At 37.9% G+C, this 20,190-nt stretch overlaps 1 protein-coding gene across 2 annotated transcripts in view; it reads right to left on the bottom strand.

Moving 5' to 3' along the window:
- Positions 1–20,190, bottom strand: part of GABRA3 (gamma-aminobutyric acid type A receptor subunit alpha3) — a 292,154-nt gene that overhangs the window by 165,598 nt on the left and 106,366 nt on the right. For both annotated transcript variants that reach the window (XM_070290575.1, XM_070290576.1), the window contains exon 3: positions 8,902–9,023. In XM_070290575.1, the coding sequence (XP_070146676.1) occupies positions 8,902–9,023 (122 nt within the window). The remainder of the gene's footprint in view (positions 1–8,901; positions 9,024–20,190) is intronic.

The raw sequence follows: 20,190 nt of genomic DNA, 5'->3' as shown, positions 1-20,190 counted from the left end.
CATAGGCAAGGCCAAAGGTAATACATCTATGTAGTTTTGCAACAATGCCTCAGAAAACTCTCCAAGTTGTATATTCTACTTTTCTTTCTTTTCTCACCCAGCAAATCAACTTTTCTTGCACTCTTCTTATGATTTCCATACTGTTGCCTGGTAACTGGTTTATTACTCTTGGCATAGTCTCTACACCAGTTGGATTGTCTACTTGGGCTCTCACTTCCAATTTCACTCCTGAGTATTTTCTTTCAGATATTTCTCATCTGCACATTCTTCAGCCTGCAAGTTAATCATTCACCACCTAGCTTTAACACCAAGAATTCCAGCCTGAGTTTGAGACACTGAGCCCTCGCTTTTTCCAGACAGATAAAAATCATGATACAAGCACCTAAATAACTAACCCCTTGCCAAAGAAGTAAATGCTACAGAGACCCTACTAAAGACATGAGGTTTAGACAAGCAGTGGTCAATTTCAAACTGACGGAAACAACAAAAATGATAATATATTTATGGTGTTAGATTTTATAAAATACTTCTGTATATCTTATTTCACTTGATTCTCACAATAAACCTGGAAGGCAAATATTCATTCATTAAGCAAATACTGAGGACTTACTATGGACTAAGCAATAACTGACAATTTAGCAACAAATCTGGGTCAAAAAATCCCCACACTCCTAAAACTTATATTCGAGGGTAGGGGAAGCAGATAAAATACTTGTAAACTATGATAATGCAATAGATGCTATGGGGAAAATAAAGCTGCAATTTGGATGTAAAATTTTAAATACAATTGCCAAAAAGGCCTCATTGAGCAGGTGCCATACAAGCAAGAGGAAGCCAATATAATAATTCAGGTGAGAGATAAGGGTGGTTCACACCAAGCTGGTCGCTATAGAGGTGATGGGAACTGGTCAAATTTTGGGGTGTTTTGATGGTAGAATTTGTTACTAGGTTGGATTTAGAAGGAGTCAAGTTTCCTATAATGTGTGCTGGTTACCTTTGTTTTGTAGCCAAAGGTATGACGTGATGGTTTAGAGAGGTCAAGTGACTTTTCTAATGTCACTCATCTAGAATGAGCCAAAATAAAATTGTAAATTTAGGTCTCCTAGCCTAGGCTTGAAGACTGCATGCTAGAAAGGGTATTTAGATTTTGAAGAAAGAACAAGACCCTAAATGGTAGAGTTATGAGTGCATGCTAGACTAAGGACATAATATGAATAAAGCCATTGCTGGGCTCCTAAACTGCTGATGGTATTTCTGCTAGACTAAGACATAGTCCTCTATTATGAGTGCTAAGCACTCAAGGCAGGGAACAAAGAGATTAATGACTAAAAGAAGAGAAAGAAGGCAAAAGAGTTAAGCATGAAATCAAAAGATGATATTCAAATGAAAGACACTAGCACAAACAGGAGATCAGACAAAAGCAGTGAGAGATAATTGTATACAGAGCTCTTGAAGAAAGTTGAGCACAGTGAATAGGAATTAGTGAAAATCAGGTACTCCTCCACAGTTCACACAGTGAAATGATGACGTGTTCAAGACAGAAAGCAACAAGGGGTCAGGTACTAGAAGCTGGTTTACAACTCTTGGTAAATGAGGCAGAATGAGAAGTTGATGCCACAGAAGAAAATAATTATTTGTGTAATAACTTTGTGCCCAACCAAAAGATATGAATCAGCAGAAAAGAAAGCAGAGACAAAAATCAAGGTATAAGGGATCACAAGGAGAACCTGTCAATTATATCCCATTCACGGTTTTCCTATACCTCTTCTATGGGCAAAGCTCTGTGCTGAGCACTCCAGGGGAAGAGAGCAATTAATAGGACATGGTTTCTGCCTTCAAGTAACTTGCTAGGGAAGAGGAAGAACAAAGGAGACAAAGCCTAGGACCACGTTATTGCCCAGTCAATAGCTAGCACTATTTCCATGTGAAGGCTTCCACATTGCTGACTATTTGTAGCTAAAGCCAAAGGATTCCAGTGAGAGAAAAGCAAGGAAGGTCTGACAAAAAATCTCACTGGGAAATCTCTCCAGGGCTTGACTAATTAATTAATGCTAACTAAGTCTATATAGCCTCATTAGAGGGGCATAAAGAAGAATATCTTGATACTCCAAGTTCTTCCCATGGTCTACCCTAAATACCTCCTATAGTTATTCCATCCTGTCATATTTTCAGAGATAGTGGTGACTGTCCGGAGGTACTAAATAACCACCATGACATGGAAACATTGTTCTGGTTATTTAAAGTGAAAGTGAAGTCGCTCAGTCGTGTCTGACTTTTTGCGATCCTATGGACTGTAGGCTTCTCTGTCCATGGGATTTTTCCAGGCAAGAGTACTGGAGTGAGTTGCCATTTCCTTCTTCAGTGGATCTTCCCAACTCAGGGATTGAGCCCAGGTCTGCTGCATTGTAAGCAGACGCTTTTACTGTCTGAGTCACCAGGGAAGTCTTAAAATTATTTATGTATTATTTTAATTAGTTTTTTTTTCAAGTGGTAAGTTTGAAAAATGCTGTGCTATAAGACAAGGCATTTTTTGGATGTTATGTAATAAACTGGTGCAAAAGTCAGACAATGAATAAAATCTCTGCAGTCCTGACCTTGGATATATTCCAACTATCAAGCCCTATGCTTTCTTTAACACTGGTTGGTAGCTATCTACTTCTCCATGCTAATAGGATCCCAAGGAAAAAATGGTCGAGAGAAGAGGTAGAGCAGGAAGGTGCTATACTAGTAGCTAATCTGTGGTAACAAGTAGGTCTCAGATCCATTAAAAGACTATAAAAGATATTTATTTATAGAAACACAAGTATTGCTAAGTCACTTCAGTCATGTCCAACTCTGTGTGATCCCATAGATGGCAGCCCACCAGGCTCTCCGGTCCCTGGGATTCTCTAGGCAAGAACACTGGAGTGGGTTGCCATTTCCTTCTCCAATGCATGAAAGTGAAAAATGAAAGTGAAGTCGTTCAGTTGTATCTGACTTAGCGACCCCATAGACTGCAGCCTACCAGGCTCCTCCATCCATGGGATTTTCCAGTCAAGAGTACTGGAGTGGGGTGACATTGCCTTCTTCACACAAGCTATTACAAGAACTATTATTGTAAGTTGAGTTTAAAAAGGGATTTTCTAGGGGATCAAGATGGTGGAGTAGGAAGACTCTGAACTCAGCTCCCCTCAGATATGTATCAAAACTATAACTACATATAGAGCAACTCTCACATAGAATGAGTTCAAGACTAGAAGAATGGCTCTTCTACAAGCAAGGCTGTAAAGAAAGAACTATACTCAAGTCTGGTACATGGGGAAAAGAAGCAAGTTGGTTGGGTCCTGCACCCTGAATGGGTGACCCCAAAGAGCAGGGGGAAATCACAGGCTTGAGGATTCTCCCTGCAGAGCAAGTGGTTCAAGCCACATATTAGGCACCTCAACCCTGAGGACTAACATGAAAAAAAGAGCCCACTTAGCTGCTTTGGTAAACAATGTAGTTTATTAGAGGACTGTAGGAAACCCAAGACTCCACTTGTGAGGAGCACATGCAACCAATTTGCTTGCTCCCAGTTCTAGCACAGACACATCAGACTGAAAACTGCATTGTTCTCTGGCTGACCAGCCAGGACTGCCCTGGCACACACCCCAAACTGAACCAGGCTCCTGCTCCAACCCATCCTGTTCCAGCACTGCTCCTCACTAAGGCAGAGATGGCCTATGAACATGCATGCCTAGAGGGAACAGAGCCAGCTGAGGCCTCAGTCCTGCCTCTGGGTAAGGTAGACATCCATTGCCAGTGTGTGTGTACATGTGCAAGTGTGTGTACACATGTGGGCACCAGTGAGGGAACAGAGACAGTTCAGTTCTTGACTCTGCCTCTAGCCTTGGCAGAGACCACCACTCCCTACACACACATGTGTGAACACACTGGGAAAGAAGTGGAGGCAGCTCAGTAGTGGAGCTACAACACTTCCTAGCTCAACCCAGCCTCTAACCAAGGTGCACACACTGCGGAACAAGTGGAATGAATTCAGAAGTGCAGGCTTAAGTCCTCATATCCTGGCCATACCCTCAATAAAGACAGAGACTGCTATCACATTTGGGAGAAGCCCAACTCTCTCAGAGTTCATGCTCCAGCCTCTTGAGCCCCCACCCCACTCCCACCATTGAGCCTAGGAGAATCCCCAGTTCAAATCCAGCCTTAACTTCCACAGAGACTGTAGCTGATGGAGCACACCAAGAGAAGATGCAACCTGTGGCCACCACATGTCCACCTTTCACACCAAAGCCACTGATCATACACAGACTACAAAGGATGTTCCCACACAAGGATACATATTCAAGACCAGGATTGGTAACTATTTTACCTAATTTCATAGAGACAAACAGAGAAAGTTAAACAAAATAAGATAGTGGAGTATGTTTCAAATGAAAGAATAAAATAAAACCTCTGAAAAAACCCTAATGAAACAGAGATAAATAATTTATCTGATACAATTCAAACCAATAGCAATAAGAATGCTAACTGAACTTGAGTGAGAATTCCAACAAAGACCAGAAAATATAAAAAAAGAACCAATCAGAGCTGAATAATACAATAACTGACTAGATGGAATTAACAGCAGAGTAGGTGATGTAGAAGAAAGCATAATTGACTTTGAAGGTAGAATAGTGGAAATCACCTAACAAGAACAGCAAAAAGAAAAAAAAAAATTAATGAGGATTGCCTAAGAGATCTCTGGAACAACATAAAGCATACTAACATGTACATTATAGGGTTCCCAGAAGAAGGAGAGAGAGACATATAGAGGTAGAAAATTTATTTTGTAAAATTATGACTGAAAATTTCTCTAACCTGAAGAGGAAACAAATATCCAGGTAAAGGATACACAGAGTTCCAAACAAGAAGGACCCAAGACACACAAAAGACATATTATAATCAAAATGGCAAAAGTTGAATATAAAAAGAGAATTTTAAACACAGCAAGAGGAAAACAAAGAGTCACATACAACTGAATCCCCATAAGGCTATCAGCTGATATTTCTGCCAAAATTTTATAGACCAGAAGGCAGTGGTATGATATATTTAAACTTCTAAAAGAAAAACCGACATTAAAAGAAATGTGGATTCATGTTGATGTATGGCAAAACCAATACAATATTGTAAAGTAATTAACCTCCCATTAAAATAAATAAATTTATATTAAAAAAAAGAAAAAAAAAGAAAAGGTATTCTTTAAGTGGGAAAGGTAAAACTACATGAAGTAAGAATATACAGGACAGAAAATCACAACACTAAAGGCAAATACATAGTAAAGGTTATTGATCAACCATAAGCTAGTATGAAGATTAAAAGCCAAAAACTGTAAAATTGAGTATAATTACAAAAAAAACAGTTAAGCGAAGAATATGAACATGTAAAATATAACATCAAAAGCATAAAATATGGGAGGAAGTAAAAAATATAGATTTTCAGAATGTGTTTGAACTTAAACGATTATCAGTTCAAAATATGTAGATATAAGTCAACATATATAAACTCCACCATAACCACAAATTACAAACCTATAGATTCTCAAAAACTAGAAAGAAAGGAACAGAAACAAACCACTAAAGAAAATCAACAAACCACAAGAAAATAGACTAAAATAGGAAGAATAGAGAAGGACTACAGAAGGACTACTTTAAATGTCAATGGACTAAATTCTCCAATCAAAGACATAGAGTGGCCAACTGGACATAAAGGCAAGGCCCGTCTATTTGCTGCCTATAAGAGACACACTGTAGTGGTAAAGACAAATAGAGACTTAAAGTAAGGGGACACAAAATTATATTGCATGCAAATGAAGACAAAAAGAAATCTAGGCTAACAATACTAATATCAGACAAAGTAGATTTAAAACAAAGCCTATAACAAAACACAAATAAGGGCATAATATAATGATAAAGGTGTTACTAAAACAGAGAATGTAATATTTGCTAACATATATTCACCTAATATAGGAGCAGAGTTGGTGATGGACAGGGAGGCCTGGTGTGCTGCAATTCATGGGGTTGCAAACGGTCGGACACAACTGAGTGACTGAACTGAACTGAACTGAACTGAAATATATAAACTAAATATTAAGAGATATAAAGGGAGAAATTGACAATAATACAATAACAGTAACACCCCATTTACATCAATGGACTGATCATACAGACAGAAAATCAATAAGGAAACAGTTGCCTTAAATGACATATTAATCCAGCTGGACTTAGACATATACAGGACTTTCTATGTAAAAATAGCAGAATATTATTTCAATTAATGGAAACATTACCAGGATAGATCACATGCCACAAAACAAGTCTCAACAAATGTAAGAGGATAGAAACTATATCAAGTATTTTTTTCTGGCCACAATGGTATGAAAGTAGAAATCAAATACAGGAAAAAAAATGTGGAAAACACAAACATGGAGACACTAAACAACATGTTACTAAAAAACTGATCAGTCAATAGAGAAATCAAAGAGGAAATGAGAAAATACTTTGATAAAAGTAAAAATAAAAACAAATCACTCCAAAATCTATGGAACACACCAAAAGCAGTTCTAAGAGGAAAACTTATAGCAGTACAGGCCTACTTCAAGAAAGGAAAAAAAATCAAATAAACAATGCAACCTACAATAGAAAGTAATTATAAAAGGAAGAATAAAGCCCAAAGTCAGCAAAAGGAAAGAAATAATAAAGATCAGAATGGAAATAAATTAAAGAGAGACCAAAAAGAAAAGACTAATGAAACCAAGAGCTGTTATTTTGAAAAAATAAAATTGATATGCCTTTAATTAGGCTCATTAAGAAAAACAGAGAAAGGACTCAATTGAACAAAGCTAGAAATGAAAGGGTAGAAATTGCACGTTAAATCCAAAGACAAAAATCATAACGGGATACTGTGAAACAGTCATATACCAAGTAATTAGACAACTCATAAGAAAAGCATAAATTTCTAGGAACATACAATCCTAAAAGACTGAATCAGGAAGAAACTGACAATCTGAATAGACTGATCACTAGTACTGAAGTTGAATTAGTAATCAAAAACTTCCAGAAAAAATTCTAAAACCTGACAGCTTCACAGGGGAATTTTGTCTGCTATCATTTTCTCCTCCTTTTTCCCCCTAATCCCATAATATAATCAGTCACCAAATTCTTACATTCCCACAATCACCACCTTCCTTCTGGATAACAAATCAATTTGTGACTAGCCTTTTCTTCCTCTAATACTGCCCTGCTCCAATCTATTATTTGTACCAAAGCAAGAGCCATATAGCCTTCATCTAAAACAAACACCCAAAAAAAGACCATGAAAATTTATTTTTAACTTTACTTAATAAGTGTGTTTATTACAGTGATATAGGTATAGAGATTCCAACACTACTTTATGTATATTGTATAATTAAGCAAATTAGTAAGTCAATGAGGAATACTTAGACTGGAATTAGTGGTATCAGTATAAACCCATTACACATGCACATACACACATATATCTACATTGTGTCTATATATGGTGGTTTAGTCGCTAAGTCGTGTCTGACTCACGACACCATGGACTGTAGACTGCCAGGCTCCTCTGTCCATGGGATTCTCCAGGCAACAATATTGGAGTGGGTTGCCATTTCGCCCTTCAGGGGATCTTTCCAACCCAGGAATCAAACATGGGTCTCCTGCATTGCAGGCAGATTCTTTACTGACTGAGCTACAAGGGAAGCTCCTATGTGTATGTGTATAAATATGCATATATAAGGGTGTATATATGTGTGTATATGTATATATACATATATATTATTTTCTATTTTCTCAATTCTGTCCACTGAAAGATCTTAGAAACAAAGAAACCCAATAGCAATGAAAATATTTGGCACATAGAAGTTGGATCTTAAATATAATTTCCCACAAAGAAAGATCCCATTTCTTCTTGGAAAAAATGATTGACTGTAAGGCTGAATAAGGGAGAGTACAAGTTAAATATGGAATATGGTTATGCTATGGAGCCAAAAAGTGCTCAAAAATGAAAATACATCAAAAGTCAGCTTGAAGAGGCTCTCACTAAGCAAATATGGGAAATTAGGAACAATAATTCTAATCAAAATAGATAATAAATAATAATATTAATGGATTACAATTCATTGAATAAAAAAAGAATCCATCTGTTCATGCTGATAGTTGCCTAATTAACTAAAGATAAGGAAAGAGACTTCTTATAATACTGTCATATAATAAATGTAGATGATTGGCAAAAGTTGAATATGGACTACAGATTAGAAAATAGTATGTCAGGTTATATTTTTTGAATTTATAATTTAATTATAATTTTATAAAATAACTTTATGTTCTAAGAAAGTACACAGAAAGTATTTATGGATAAAGGGTTATAATATCTGCATCTAATTTTCAAATGATTCAAGAAAAATTTAAATATATATACATCTGCATACTTGCCCTTTCAATATGGCCCATGAAGTATTGTAATATGTTTACTTCCTTATGAGATCCCATCTAGCCATCAGATTTCTCCTCTACAGAATATCAGGCTGATGTGTGATTGGGGTTTTTAGAACAAAGACATGTTTCCCAGCTGTTCCTGAGATACATCTGCCATCCAGGCAGGGATTGCTATTTTATTACCAGAAATGGGTATGGCCAAATGATGTGGTTTAACACCCTATATGCATTTACCTAAGTGAAATTCAGAACCTTCCAAAACCAGACCAGAGAGACTAACCATTGAAATGAAGGATTAGGACACATTTCCAATACTCAGAGGGAAGAAACTCAACTTGATACTAACCTCATTGATCAATACACTATTAAAGGTACCTTTAGACTCTTTTTAGAAGACAATACCCAGGAAGATCTTAAAACAATTACTGACCTCCAAGTCCAGGTCGCAGCCGATTGTCATAGCCATCCAGAAGACGATCCAAGATTCTGGTGAAGATAGTGATGTTGTCGGTGCTGTCATCAGGAATATCTGGGGCATGCTTTGGAGAGAGTCTGAGGCAGTGGAAGAAAACGAGACACAAAATAATAGTTCTTAATAGCAAATATTTACATGTCTAAACACTTTAATTCAAGAAAATGTCAATCAGTAGATTGGGCCAGTTAAATGGCTTTGTACCTCCCAAACCACCAAGTACTTTGGCATGAGTTTTAGCAAACATACGGTCCATCCCTATCTATTTCTGCTTTATTGACTATGCCAAACCTTTGATTGTGTGGATCACAATAAACTGTGGAAAATTTTGAAAGAGATAGGAATACCAGACCATCTGACCTGTCCCTTGAGAAATCTGTATGCAGGTCAAGAAGCAACAGTTAGAACTGGACATGGAACAATAGACTGGTTCCAAACAGGAAAAGGAGGACGTCAAGACTGGATATTGTCACCCTGCTTATTTAACTTAACTGCAGAGTACATCATGAGAAACGCTGGGCTGGAAGAAGCACAAGCTGGAATCAAGATTGCCAGGAGAAATATCAATAACCTCAGATACGCAGATGACAGAAAGTGAAGAGGAACTAAAAAGCCTCTTGATGAAAGTGAAAGAGGAGAGTGAAAAAGTTGGCTTAAAGCTCAACATTCAGAAAACTAAGATCATGGCATCTGGTCCCATCACTTCAAGGGAAATAGATGGGGAGACAATGGAAACAGTGAGAGACTTTATTTTTGGGGGTGCCAAAATCACTGCAGATGGTGATCGCAGCCATGAAATTAAAAGACGGTTACTCCTTGGAAGGAAAGTTATGACCAAACTAGATAGTATATTCAAAATCAGAGACATTACTTTGCCAACAAAGGTCTGTCTAGTCAAGGCTATGGTTTTTCCAGTGGTCATGCATGGATGTGAGAGTTGGACTGTGAAGAAAGCTGAGTGCTGAAGAATTGATGCTTTTGAACTATGGTGTTGTAGAAGACTCTTGAGAGTCCCTTGGACTGCAAGGAGATCCAATCAGTCCATTCTGAAGGAGATCAGTCCTGGGTATTCATTAGAAGGACTGATGCTAAAGCTGAAACTCCAATATTTTGGCCACCTCATACGAAGAGTTGACTCATTAGAAAAGACCCTGATGCTGGGAGGGATTGGGAGCAGGAGGAAAAGGGGACAACAGAGGATGAGATGGCTGGATGGCATCACCAACTTGATGGACATGGGTTTGGGTGAACTCTAGGAGTTGGTGATGGACAGGGAGGCCTGGTGTGCTGTGGTTCATGGGGTCACAAAGAGCCAGACACGACTGAGCAACTGAACTGAACCCAGCAGTAGAGAAAAACCAGTAGAAATCTTAGACAGGATGTCTGTAGGAATAATACCTGGCATAAAGTTGATTTATCAAATTTTGTTTCATGAACAAGAGGGCCCCAAAACAAAAAAGGAAAATTTTAAATTACCCCTCTTTCTAATCTAGAATAGGTTCACAGAACAACAAAGCCAGAAAAACCTTTGAATTGCATGCAATTTACCTATATCTCACCCTGTGAAGATAGAGCAACAAAGCAAAAGCATTCCATTAAATGTTAAAGCCACCAGAACACTTAAGAGATTGCCTAAACTCTTTCATTTTATACATGGGAAATAAGCTCAGAGAAGATACCAAATTTTCCCACAGTCATATTGCTACTGAGGGTCGGACAGAACTATAATCCAAAATTTCTGATTTTCTGGAGACCCTCAGCTATTTCCTGCTTATCCAGTGTGGATGCCTTTTGCAAGCCTTTCCAAGCAGTAGGCTCTTTGTGCTGGTGTGCTATGTTCAGTCATGTCTGACTCTTTGTGACCCTGTGGCCTGTAGCCTGCCAGGCTCCTCTGTCCATGGAATTCTCCAGGCAAGAATACTGGAATGGGTTGCCATTCCCCTCTCCAGGGGATCTTCCTGACCAAGGGATGGAACCCATGTCTCCTGCACTGGCAGGCGGACTCTATACCACTGTACCACTTGGGAAGCCTTTTATGAATCAACTGATCAGGCTGATGGCATCATCAACTCAATGGATATGAGTTTCAGCAAGCTCTGGGAGATGGTAAAGGCCAGGGAAACCTGGAGTGCTACAGTCAATGGGGCCACAAGCAGTCAGACAAGACTGAGATACTGAACAACAAATTAGCCTCCAATTAAAATAAATCAATTTAAAAATTAAAAAAAATCTGGCTAGAGCTGTGAATAATGCTTTCATGCTTTTATGAGGAGAAGCTTGGTGTGGTTTAGCAAGACTAGAAATAAAGAAAGGACCTGGGTAGTTAATGGAAAGAGAGATATAGTGAAGGAAATGGCTGTTGCCCAGGGTCAAGAAGCATGGTATAGAATCAAGTAATAAACTAGATGTCAGGAATCCTACGTCCAAGTGCCAGCCAGCTGTATTTGTGATTTGGAGTAGTCCATTAAAGCCTGTATCACTGTAGATCTTGGTTTTACCCATTCTTACTTTGGAACCAGAAGGTTGCCATTAATAGATATATAATAACTATTCCTAGCATCTAGTTAATCAGAGCACTAAAAGACATAGCGTAACAGTTGAGAGGAATCTTGAGAGGCAGTCAATATGTCGTCCTTAGAGAGAAAAATCTACAGAATAGTATGTATGCATGTGTTACTTGCTCAGTTGTGTCCGACTTTTTTGCGACCCCATGGACTGTAGCCTTCCAGGCTCCTCTGTCCATGGAATTCTCCAGGCAAGAATACTGGAGTGGGTTGCCATTTCCTACTCCAGGGGATCTTCCCAACCCAGGGATCAAACCTGGTTCTCCTGCACTGCAGGCATATTCTTTACCATCTGAGCTACTAGGGAAGCCCACGGAATAGTAGGAACATCTAAACTGAATAGTTCTCACTCTACACTGCCACTTGCTGGCTGGTAAACTGTCAAAAGCCATTTTGAACACCAATTTCCTTAATTCATAAACCTAATTCAATTTACATAATCATTCAATGTATCTTTAACGAGCATCAACTATGTGCCGATAGAAAAAAACAGAGCAGAAAAAAAAGGTAAAATAAGGCAATAATCTCTCCCTTGCTTACAGGTTTGCTGAGAGAATCAAATGGTAAAAGTACATACACATGGAATGAAAAGGGGAATTAGGTTTAACTAGACTGGAGACATGAATTTGAATTTATTAGTTGAGTGACCATAAGCAAGTCACATAACACCTCTTGTACAACAGCTTTCTCATTTTGAAAATTAAAATAACTTCACAGATATGTTGTATTATTATTAAATAATATATTAAAATTTCCAGATTTAATATTTAATATCTAAAAGTATTCAAAATTTGTTTTGTCTTCTTTAAGATAGTAGTTTATGCACTCAAATACATTGAAGTGAAGTCACTCAGTCGTGTCCAACTCTTTGCGACCCCATGGACTCAAATACATTATTCAAATGTAAATAATGACAAAATATAGGCACCCTCATCCGCCAAAGCCATAAGGAAAGCTTTGGCCAAGAGGCACTGGAAACCAGTGAGACTAGAGATGATTGGCTGTTTCAGTGAAAAGAATACCAGAAATGATACAGACACCTTTTTTTGGAAGGGGAAAAAAAAGAAACTATAGTGCAGAGCTAACAAACTGACATCAATATGTTGAGGAGATAAATACAGACACCCTGTCAGGTCTCAGCTCACATTTGGCTTAATCTTCAATATTCTAAATCCATCCTGCATGGGCTGTGGGGAGAGAGGCTGTAGGAGCTTAATTGATTTTGTGAAAACCTCTTTTGTATTTTCCCTTAACTCTCACTGCGGGGAATCTTGACCCTGGTTAGCCTAATTTGATTTCTGGGAAACAGGTCTATGAATTGAATGAAAAGCCATTTTTTGGATTACTGGAAGAGGGTAAAAAGCAGAAACATCAGAGAGTCATAGACAAGCTATAAAGGACTTCAGAGATTACCTACTCCAGGTGGATCTATATATGGGAATTGTAAAACCCCTGAACATAACTTTTAATTTCGGTCCAGAATTCTTGAATATAAGGCCCATATACTGTGCTACCTCTTTTACTGAAATAATAAGTTCCTTGACAATGCATGTCTACCCCCTGCTCACTCTATTTTGATATGTTAGCAGCATTAGTCAGTAATAACTTTTAAACTTTTAAGTCAAAAATCAATGCTTAATGTCATTCCAAAATAATTTTTAATAGATTGCGCTATGATTTTGATTACTTGACTTGATTACTAATAAAATTTTCTCCCAGTGTTCTCTAAATTATTGCATAGGCAGCTGGAAGCTGGTTTAATTTAGAACCCAAGTTAGAACTCTTTCTTTTTAAATAACTGAACTGCAACAAGCTGAAAATTCTATAGTTTGTGTCCATTCAAAATTGTTTGGAGGAACAACAAAGCATTATGGTATGTCAGGATTATGGAGGACTTTAGAGATCATGTAAGTATTTCCCTTCACTTTACAGATGGATGGCCTGAGACACCAACAAAAGAAAGAGATTGTTTAAAGTCATATGCTTATTAAGTTGATGAAACTGATGTAATAACCATGCTTGCTTTGCCTTATATCTATCATTACTGGCTGGACAAAATATATTAATAATGCATCATTGAAAATGAAAATGATGTTACTAAGACACCATCTATAGGTTAGGCAAGTTTAGTCATTTATCGAGTCCTAAAAATGGAAAAGCGGTAAATCCAAAGAACTAGGGTCAGATGAACAGAGTTTTAGTTCTGACTCCCACTAACTGATCATGTGAACTATTTCCTTGCATGTAAAATAGGGATAGGTCCCCAACTTATAATGCTTTTGGAAGAAATAAGTAAAGAAGATAATAAATATAAAATTACTTTATAAATGGTAAAACTCAACATACATTGAGGATGATCATTCCTTTCTCCCCAAACTCCTGAAAATGTAATGCTGCTGCTGCTGCTAAGTCACTTCAGTAGTGTCTGACTCTGTGCGACCTCATCGACGGAAGCCCACCAGGCTCCTCCGTCCCTGGGATTCTCCAGGCAAGAACACTGGAGTGGGTTGCCATTTCCTTCTCCAATGCATGAAAGTGCAAAGTGAAAGTGAAGTCGCTCAGTCATGTCCGTCTCTTCACAATCCCATGGACTGCAGCCTACCAGGCTCCTCCGTCCATGGGATTTTCCAGGCAAGAGTACTGGAGTAGGTTGCCATTGCCTTCTCTGGACACCTTCGAAAGATATGCACTTTTATGCTATGGGAAAAGTTAAGCTCACTGAGCATTAAGTTCAGGATAAATAAATAGCATCAGTTCAACCACATTGAGGAAGCTCCTTAATGTGCTTATGTCCAAGGGAAGCAAAAGAGTCACAGATGTGGAGTCGCTGATGCAGTTCATAAAACAACCCAAAGACAGGAGAAATTTATTTCATTAAAAGGTTGGCATCTTTTTCTAATACTGTATATCTCCTGGGGGAGAACAGATTTTAAAAATAAAGAAAATTCTTACTATGCAGAAAGTAATATTAACAAGATATATTCATAATATATGAAGAAATATATATATTGGATTCTATAATATATAAGGAACTCATACAACTCAATAGCAAAAGGAAAAATAATCCAATTAAAAAATGGTCAAAGAAACTGAGTAGGCATTTTCCCAAAGAAGTTGTTGTTGTTGTTCATCATCACTAATCATCAGATAAAAGCAAATCAAAACCACAATGAAATATCAACTCGCCTTTTAGAATGACGTTTTATCAAAAAGACAAGAGATAACAAATGTTGGCAAGGATGTGAAGAAACGGGAACTCTCATGCACTGTTGGTGAGAATGTAAATTGCTATAGCTATTATTGTTCAACTCAGTGGACAATGAGGATTAACTGTCCCAGGTCAGTTCAGTTCAGTTCAGTCCCTCAGCCATGTCCAACTCTTTGCGACCCCATGGATTGCAGCACACCACACTTCCCGGTCCTTCACCATCTCCCAGAACTTGCTCAAACTCATGTCCATTGAGTCAGTGATGCCATCCAACCATCTCATACTCTGTCATCCCCTTCTCCTCCTGCTTTCAATCTTTCCCAGCATCAAGGTCTTTTCCAGTGAGTCAGTTCTTCACATCAGGTGGCCAAAGTATTGGAGTTTCAGCTTCAGCATCAGTCCTTCCAATGAATATTCAGGACTGATTTCCTTTAGGATTGACTGGTTGGATCTCCTTGCTGTCCAAGGGACTCTCAAAAGTCTTCTCCAACACCACAAAGTATCAGTTCTTCAGTGTTCAGCTTGCTTTATAGTCCAACTCTCAAATCCACACATGACTACTGGAAAAACCATAGCTTTGATTAGACGGACCTTTGCTGGCAAAGTAGTCTCCACTTTTGAATATGCTATCCAGGTTGGTCATAACTTTCCTTCCAAGGAGCAAGCGTCTTTTAATTTCATGGCTGCAGTCATCATCTGCAGTGATTTTGGAGCCCCCCCAAATAAAATGTCACTGTCTCCACGGTTTCCCCATCTATTTACCATGAAGTGATGGGACCGGATGTCATGATCTTAGTTTTCTGAATGCTGAGTTTTAAGCCACCTTTTGCACTGTGTGAAATCATTTCTATGTGGAACTAAAAATAAAACTGAACTTGTGCAAGTAGACACTAGAATGGTAGTTACCAGAGATTGGGGGTGGTAGGGAATTGGGGAGATTTCGTTTAAGGCTACAAACTTACAAGTAGTAGATAAGTTCTGGGGGTGTGAGATACAACACAGTGACTATAGTCAACAATACTATATTATAAACTTCAAAGTTACTAAGAAACTATGTGACATGATAGAGACATTCGCTAACTCTACTATATCATATTGCAATATATATAAATGTATCAAACTATAACATTTTACACCTTAAATACAATGCTATTAATATGTGTCAATTATATCTCAATTTTTTTAAAAAAAGCATGTTTTTTTTTAAATTTAAATTTATTTATTTTAATTGGAGGCTAATTACTTTACAGTATTGTATTGATTTTGCCATACATCAACATGAATCTACCACAAGTGTACACGTGTTCCCAATTCTGAACCCCCCTCCCACCTCCCTCCCCATACCAAATTCCTGTTCAGATCATGTGGTTTTCTGTGAATCTGCATTCCATTCCCCATATACTTTTACAGCTGCAAATTCTAGTACTTTTTCTGACCAGAAACCATAGCTATATCAGATTATTTACCATTTTCCCATACCCCTCATGTTTTTATTGTCCAGGTCCAGTCATTCTGATAAGTGAAAGGGTCAAGCTAAAACTTCAGCAATAGGGATGCCAGCTCTATACTCGGAACTCAGTAACACATTCTAATGTTTTCACAGAAGCCACTTAAGAAAAAGAATAAATGTATTTTTGGCTAGAATATGCACAATCCATCTCAGACAGATGTCCTTTTCTTAAATGGCACCTATAGATTTGTTCTGAAACTAAAGAAGTATTATTTTAAGGTACACACATTCACTATGTGCTCTGCCTATTCACACTCTTTGCTGAATTAAAGTAAAATAAAAACCAAGTCCTTTCTACCTTCTTAGTAACTAAAAGCCACAGCTTCACAGAAACACACAAGAAGATCTGGCTACTGTATGTTCTGAATGATTAAATACCAAGGTACTTTACCTTAGAGATATGATTCCATACATGAACATAAGCAGACATACCTCAACATAAAATGGGTTGTATTCTAAATTTGCAAAGAAATAAAGGTCCATTTTTCCTTTGAAACAATGCCATAAAAGGCAATTAGTCTTTCAGGCAAGGCTACACAAGTCCTTATTTCTCGTAATTTGTCTGAATGATTGTAATTGCCAATGCACGAGCACTATTTCAGCAACATTTCTCATTAAGCAGACTTTCATAGGCCAGCCTGAGAACCACTTATAACACTGCCTATGTGGAGAAAAGAATTATGATACAAATGAAGGGAAACCACAGTACTAGGAATACTCTCTTCTACACTATTATTATTTACTCTCTATCCCATATCCATGGCCATGACCACAGCAATGAGCTGGTCATGAGCTCAAATCTCTCAATCAATCCCAGTGGCTAGTATCCTTGCAGTAAACAGTCCTGACAGTTATCATCTTAACAAAGAGATCACATTTTACCATCAGTAATACTGAGACACTGTTGCCTCCTGACATGATACAGTAGGAAGTCAGGGCATCACTTACCAAGTATTCTTGACCCTGGCTTCACATGTCCAGCTCTGCCCTGTGTTACAAATTCTGTATTTCTACTTCAAAATGGAAAATGATACTTCTTATTTCTCTAGGTCCTATAAGAAAATTATACTTGCCCCACTGTAGCACTGACCAGGCAGTCATGTGGCTGAGATATTAAATATTCAGAGGTTGAGGGATTACTATACATAAGTAAATGTTCATGTACACAAAATATATGGACATGTTCCTAATTTTTAAAGGTGACTGAATACATGAAAACCAATTCATTGAAGCAATTAATAGTATGTACTCTGAAGCCAGACTGGGTTTTGGTTCTGGCTCTGCCACTTTTAAACTGTGTGAGCTTTGGCAAGTCACTTGACCTCTTGGTGTCTCCATACTTTATCTCTGAAACAGGAATAATAGCAGCACCTAGTTAGCAGATCTGTTATAAGGATTATATGAATTAACATATGTAAAGCACTTAGAATAGTGCTTGGCACATAGTAAGAGTTATTTAAGTATAAGCTCTAAAGTAACATGATAGAATATGAAAACTAAAAATAAAGTATTGAACTAAGTTTCAAAAAAATCTAGAGAGCAAAGGAGAGTACCAAGTTTTAAGCAATGACTGGAAAACTGTATCATGTGAGGAGACAAGTTGAAAGTGATGAAAGTTATCCTGTAGACAAGAAAGCATGGAGTAGCTCTGAGAGGAAGGAAGTGTGAAATAGGAAGGAAGTGTCACAGGAGCCTAAAACAGATAGGCATTAGAGGAACGTGGACTTCTGTTCAATATAGGAAGCACTTTCACATCCCTAGAGCTATATGTCCATGGGAGTAATGCAGTTTACTACTGGAGGGATTCAAACTGGTAGGTCAATCATAAAGCATAATGCAAGGATTCTTGGTCTGGGTAAGAGCTTAGGACTTATGGCTTCTCAGGTCCCACATCTGGTTCTTAAATTTTAAAATTTGGAGATTGAATGGTAAGAGTATTAATGTATTGATGCCATAATAGAGATTATATACACACAGAAGAGACTAGACTTTACATACTTGCACTTCAACTCATATATACCTGTGGTGGATTCATGTCAATGTATGGCAAAAACCAATGCAGTATTGTAAAGTAAAAAAAAATAAAATTAAAAAAAAATTAGCTTGAGACATGCCCACTCGACATGTGCCCTACCTGTTCACATTATTTGCTGAGTTAAAGTAAAATAAAAAACAAATCCTTAATGTTTCTCTTAGTAACTTAGTATTTATTGCATTGGCCAAAAAGTTCATTTGGGTTTTTTTGTAAGATGATATGGAAAAACCCAAACAAACTTTTTGGCCAACCCAATACATGTGTAGCCACAGGTGCCAGTTTATTCTGAGATTAAGAAAACTGAGAAAATATATTTCATGATGAAAGCAGATACTTAGGAGAACCTTTGGAACAGTGGCACCAAGTCAGGCTATGAATATGACAAGGAGATAATTAATTCAACCATTTCCTCTTAAATTCACCATATCTGCTCACCACTGCCACTACTATGGAATCTTGATGCAGAAAAAGTCGTGATTTGGTGTCATGTAAATGTAAGGCCTTGTGCCCAATGTCTATCATTCCTTCTTCCAGATATATTATATATTCATGTTCAACCTGTTTGCTTTCTTATAAGGATAACCTATATGAACTGTATCAGCAGGGCTGCCACAGTCCCTGGCTTCAAGTAGGCAGAAGATCAGAGGGAAGAAGAAGGGAAAAGTGTGGGTATGTAATCTCTTAGCACTCTCTCTGTGAAAGCTCCTCCACTAAAGATCTCTGCACTCTTAAAAAGACTTGTTTTATATGACATATCTGCTGCTGGACTTAGGTTCTTGCTCTATTCCTTGGAGTGTACCTATACCCAGATCATACCTTCACAATTAGTCCCTTTGCAAACATACTCTCCTCAAATAGTCTTAACTGAAATTCCCCATCTGTTTTCTTTGGGATCCTGACTGATACACATCTCAGGTTTCAATACATTACAGTCAGACAAGGATAGTTGTTGTTCAGTCATGTCTGACTTTTTGTGATCCTATGGACTGCAGCACACCGGGCTTCCCTGTCTTTCACTATCTCCCAGAGCTTGCTCAAACTCATGTCCACTGAGTCAGTGATGCCATCCAACCATCTTATCCTCTGTTATTCCCTTCCCCTCCTGCCTTCAGTCTTTCCCAGCATCAGGGTCTTTTCCAATGAGTCAGTTCTTCTCATAAGGTGGCCAAAGTATTGGAGCTTCTGCATCAGCCTTTCCAATACATGAATATTCAGGGTTGATTTCCTTAAGGATTGACTGGTTTGATTTCTTTGTTGTCCAAGGGACTATCAAGAATCTTCTCCAGCTCCACAGTTAAAGGCATCAATTCTTTGGTGCTCAACCTTTTTTATTGTCCAGCTCTCACATCCATACATGACTACTGGAAAAGCCATAACTTTGACTATTTGGACATTTGTCAGCAGAGTAATATCTCTGCTTTTTAGTATACTGTCTGGGTTTGTCATTGCTTTTCTTCCAAGGAGCAAGGGCCTTTTAATTTCATGGCAGCAGTCACCATCCATAGTGATTTTGGAGCCCCAAAAAACAAAGTCTGTCACTGCTTCCATTGTTTCCCCATCTATTTGCCATGATGTGATGGGACCAGATGCCATGATCTTCATTTTTTGAATGTTGAGTTTTAAGTCAGCTTTTTCACTCTCCTCTTTCATCTTCATCAATAGGCTCTTGAATTCCTCTTTGCTTTCTGTCATTAGAGTGGTGTCATCTGCATATCTGAGGTTATTGATATTTCTCCCTGCAATCTTGATATACAGACTGGGATAGAAGATCCATTTGGCATTTACTTGCTACTTAGCTTGACCCATCACTAAATTGCTTATATTCAACAATTTTGACCCAGAGTGATGATATTTTCATAATGGTCCAACCTAACACTTTTCACACATACAGTTCTCAGTTGTTAATGGTCAAAATATTGAGCCAGGAAAC

This window comes from Ovis canadensis, chromosome X, assembly GCF_042477335.2.
Source record: "Ovis canadensis isolate MfBH-ARS-UI-01 breed Bighorn chromosome X, ARS-UI_OviCan_v2, whole genome shotgun sequence".
Lineage (NCBI taxonomy): Eukaryota > Metazoa > Chordata > Mammalia > Artiodactyla > Bovidae > Ovis > Ovis canadensis.
The sequence above is the reverse complement of the archived record's forward strand: the minus strand, read 5'-3'. Positions and strand labels throughout refer to the sequence as shown.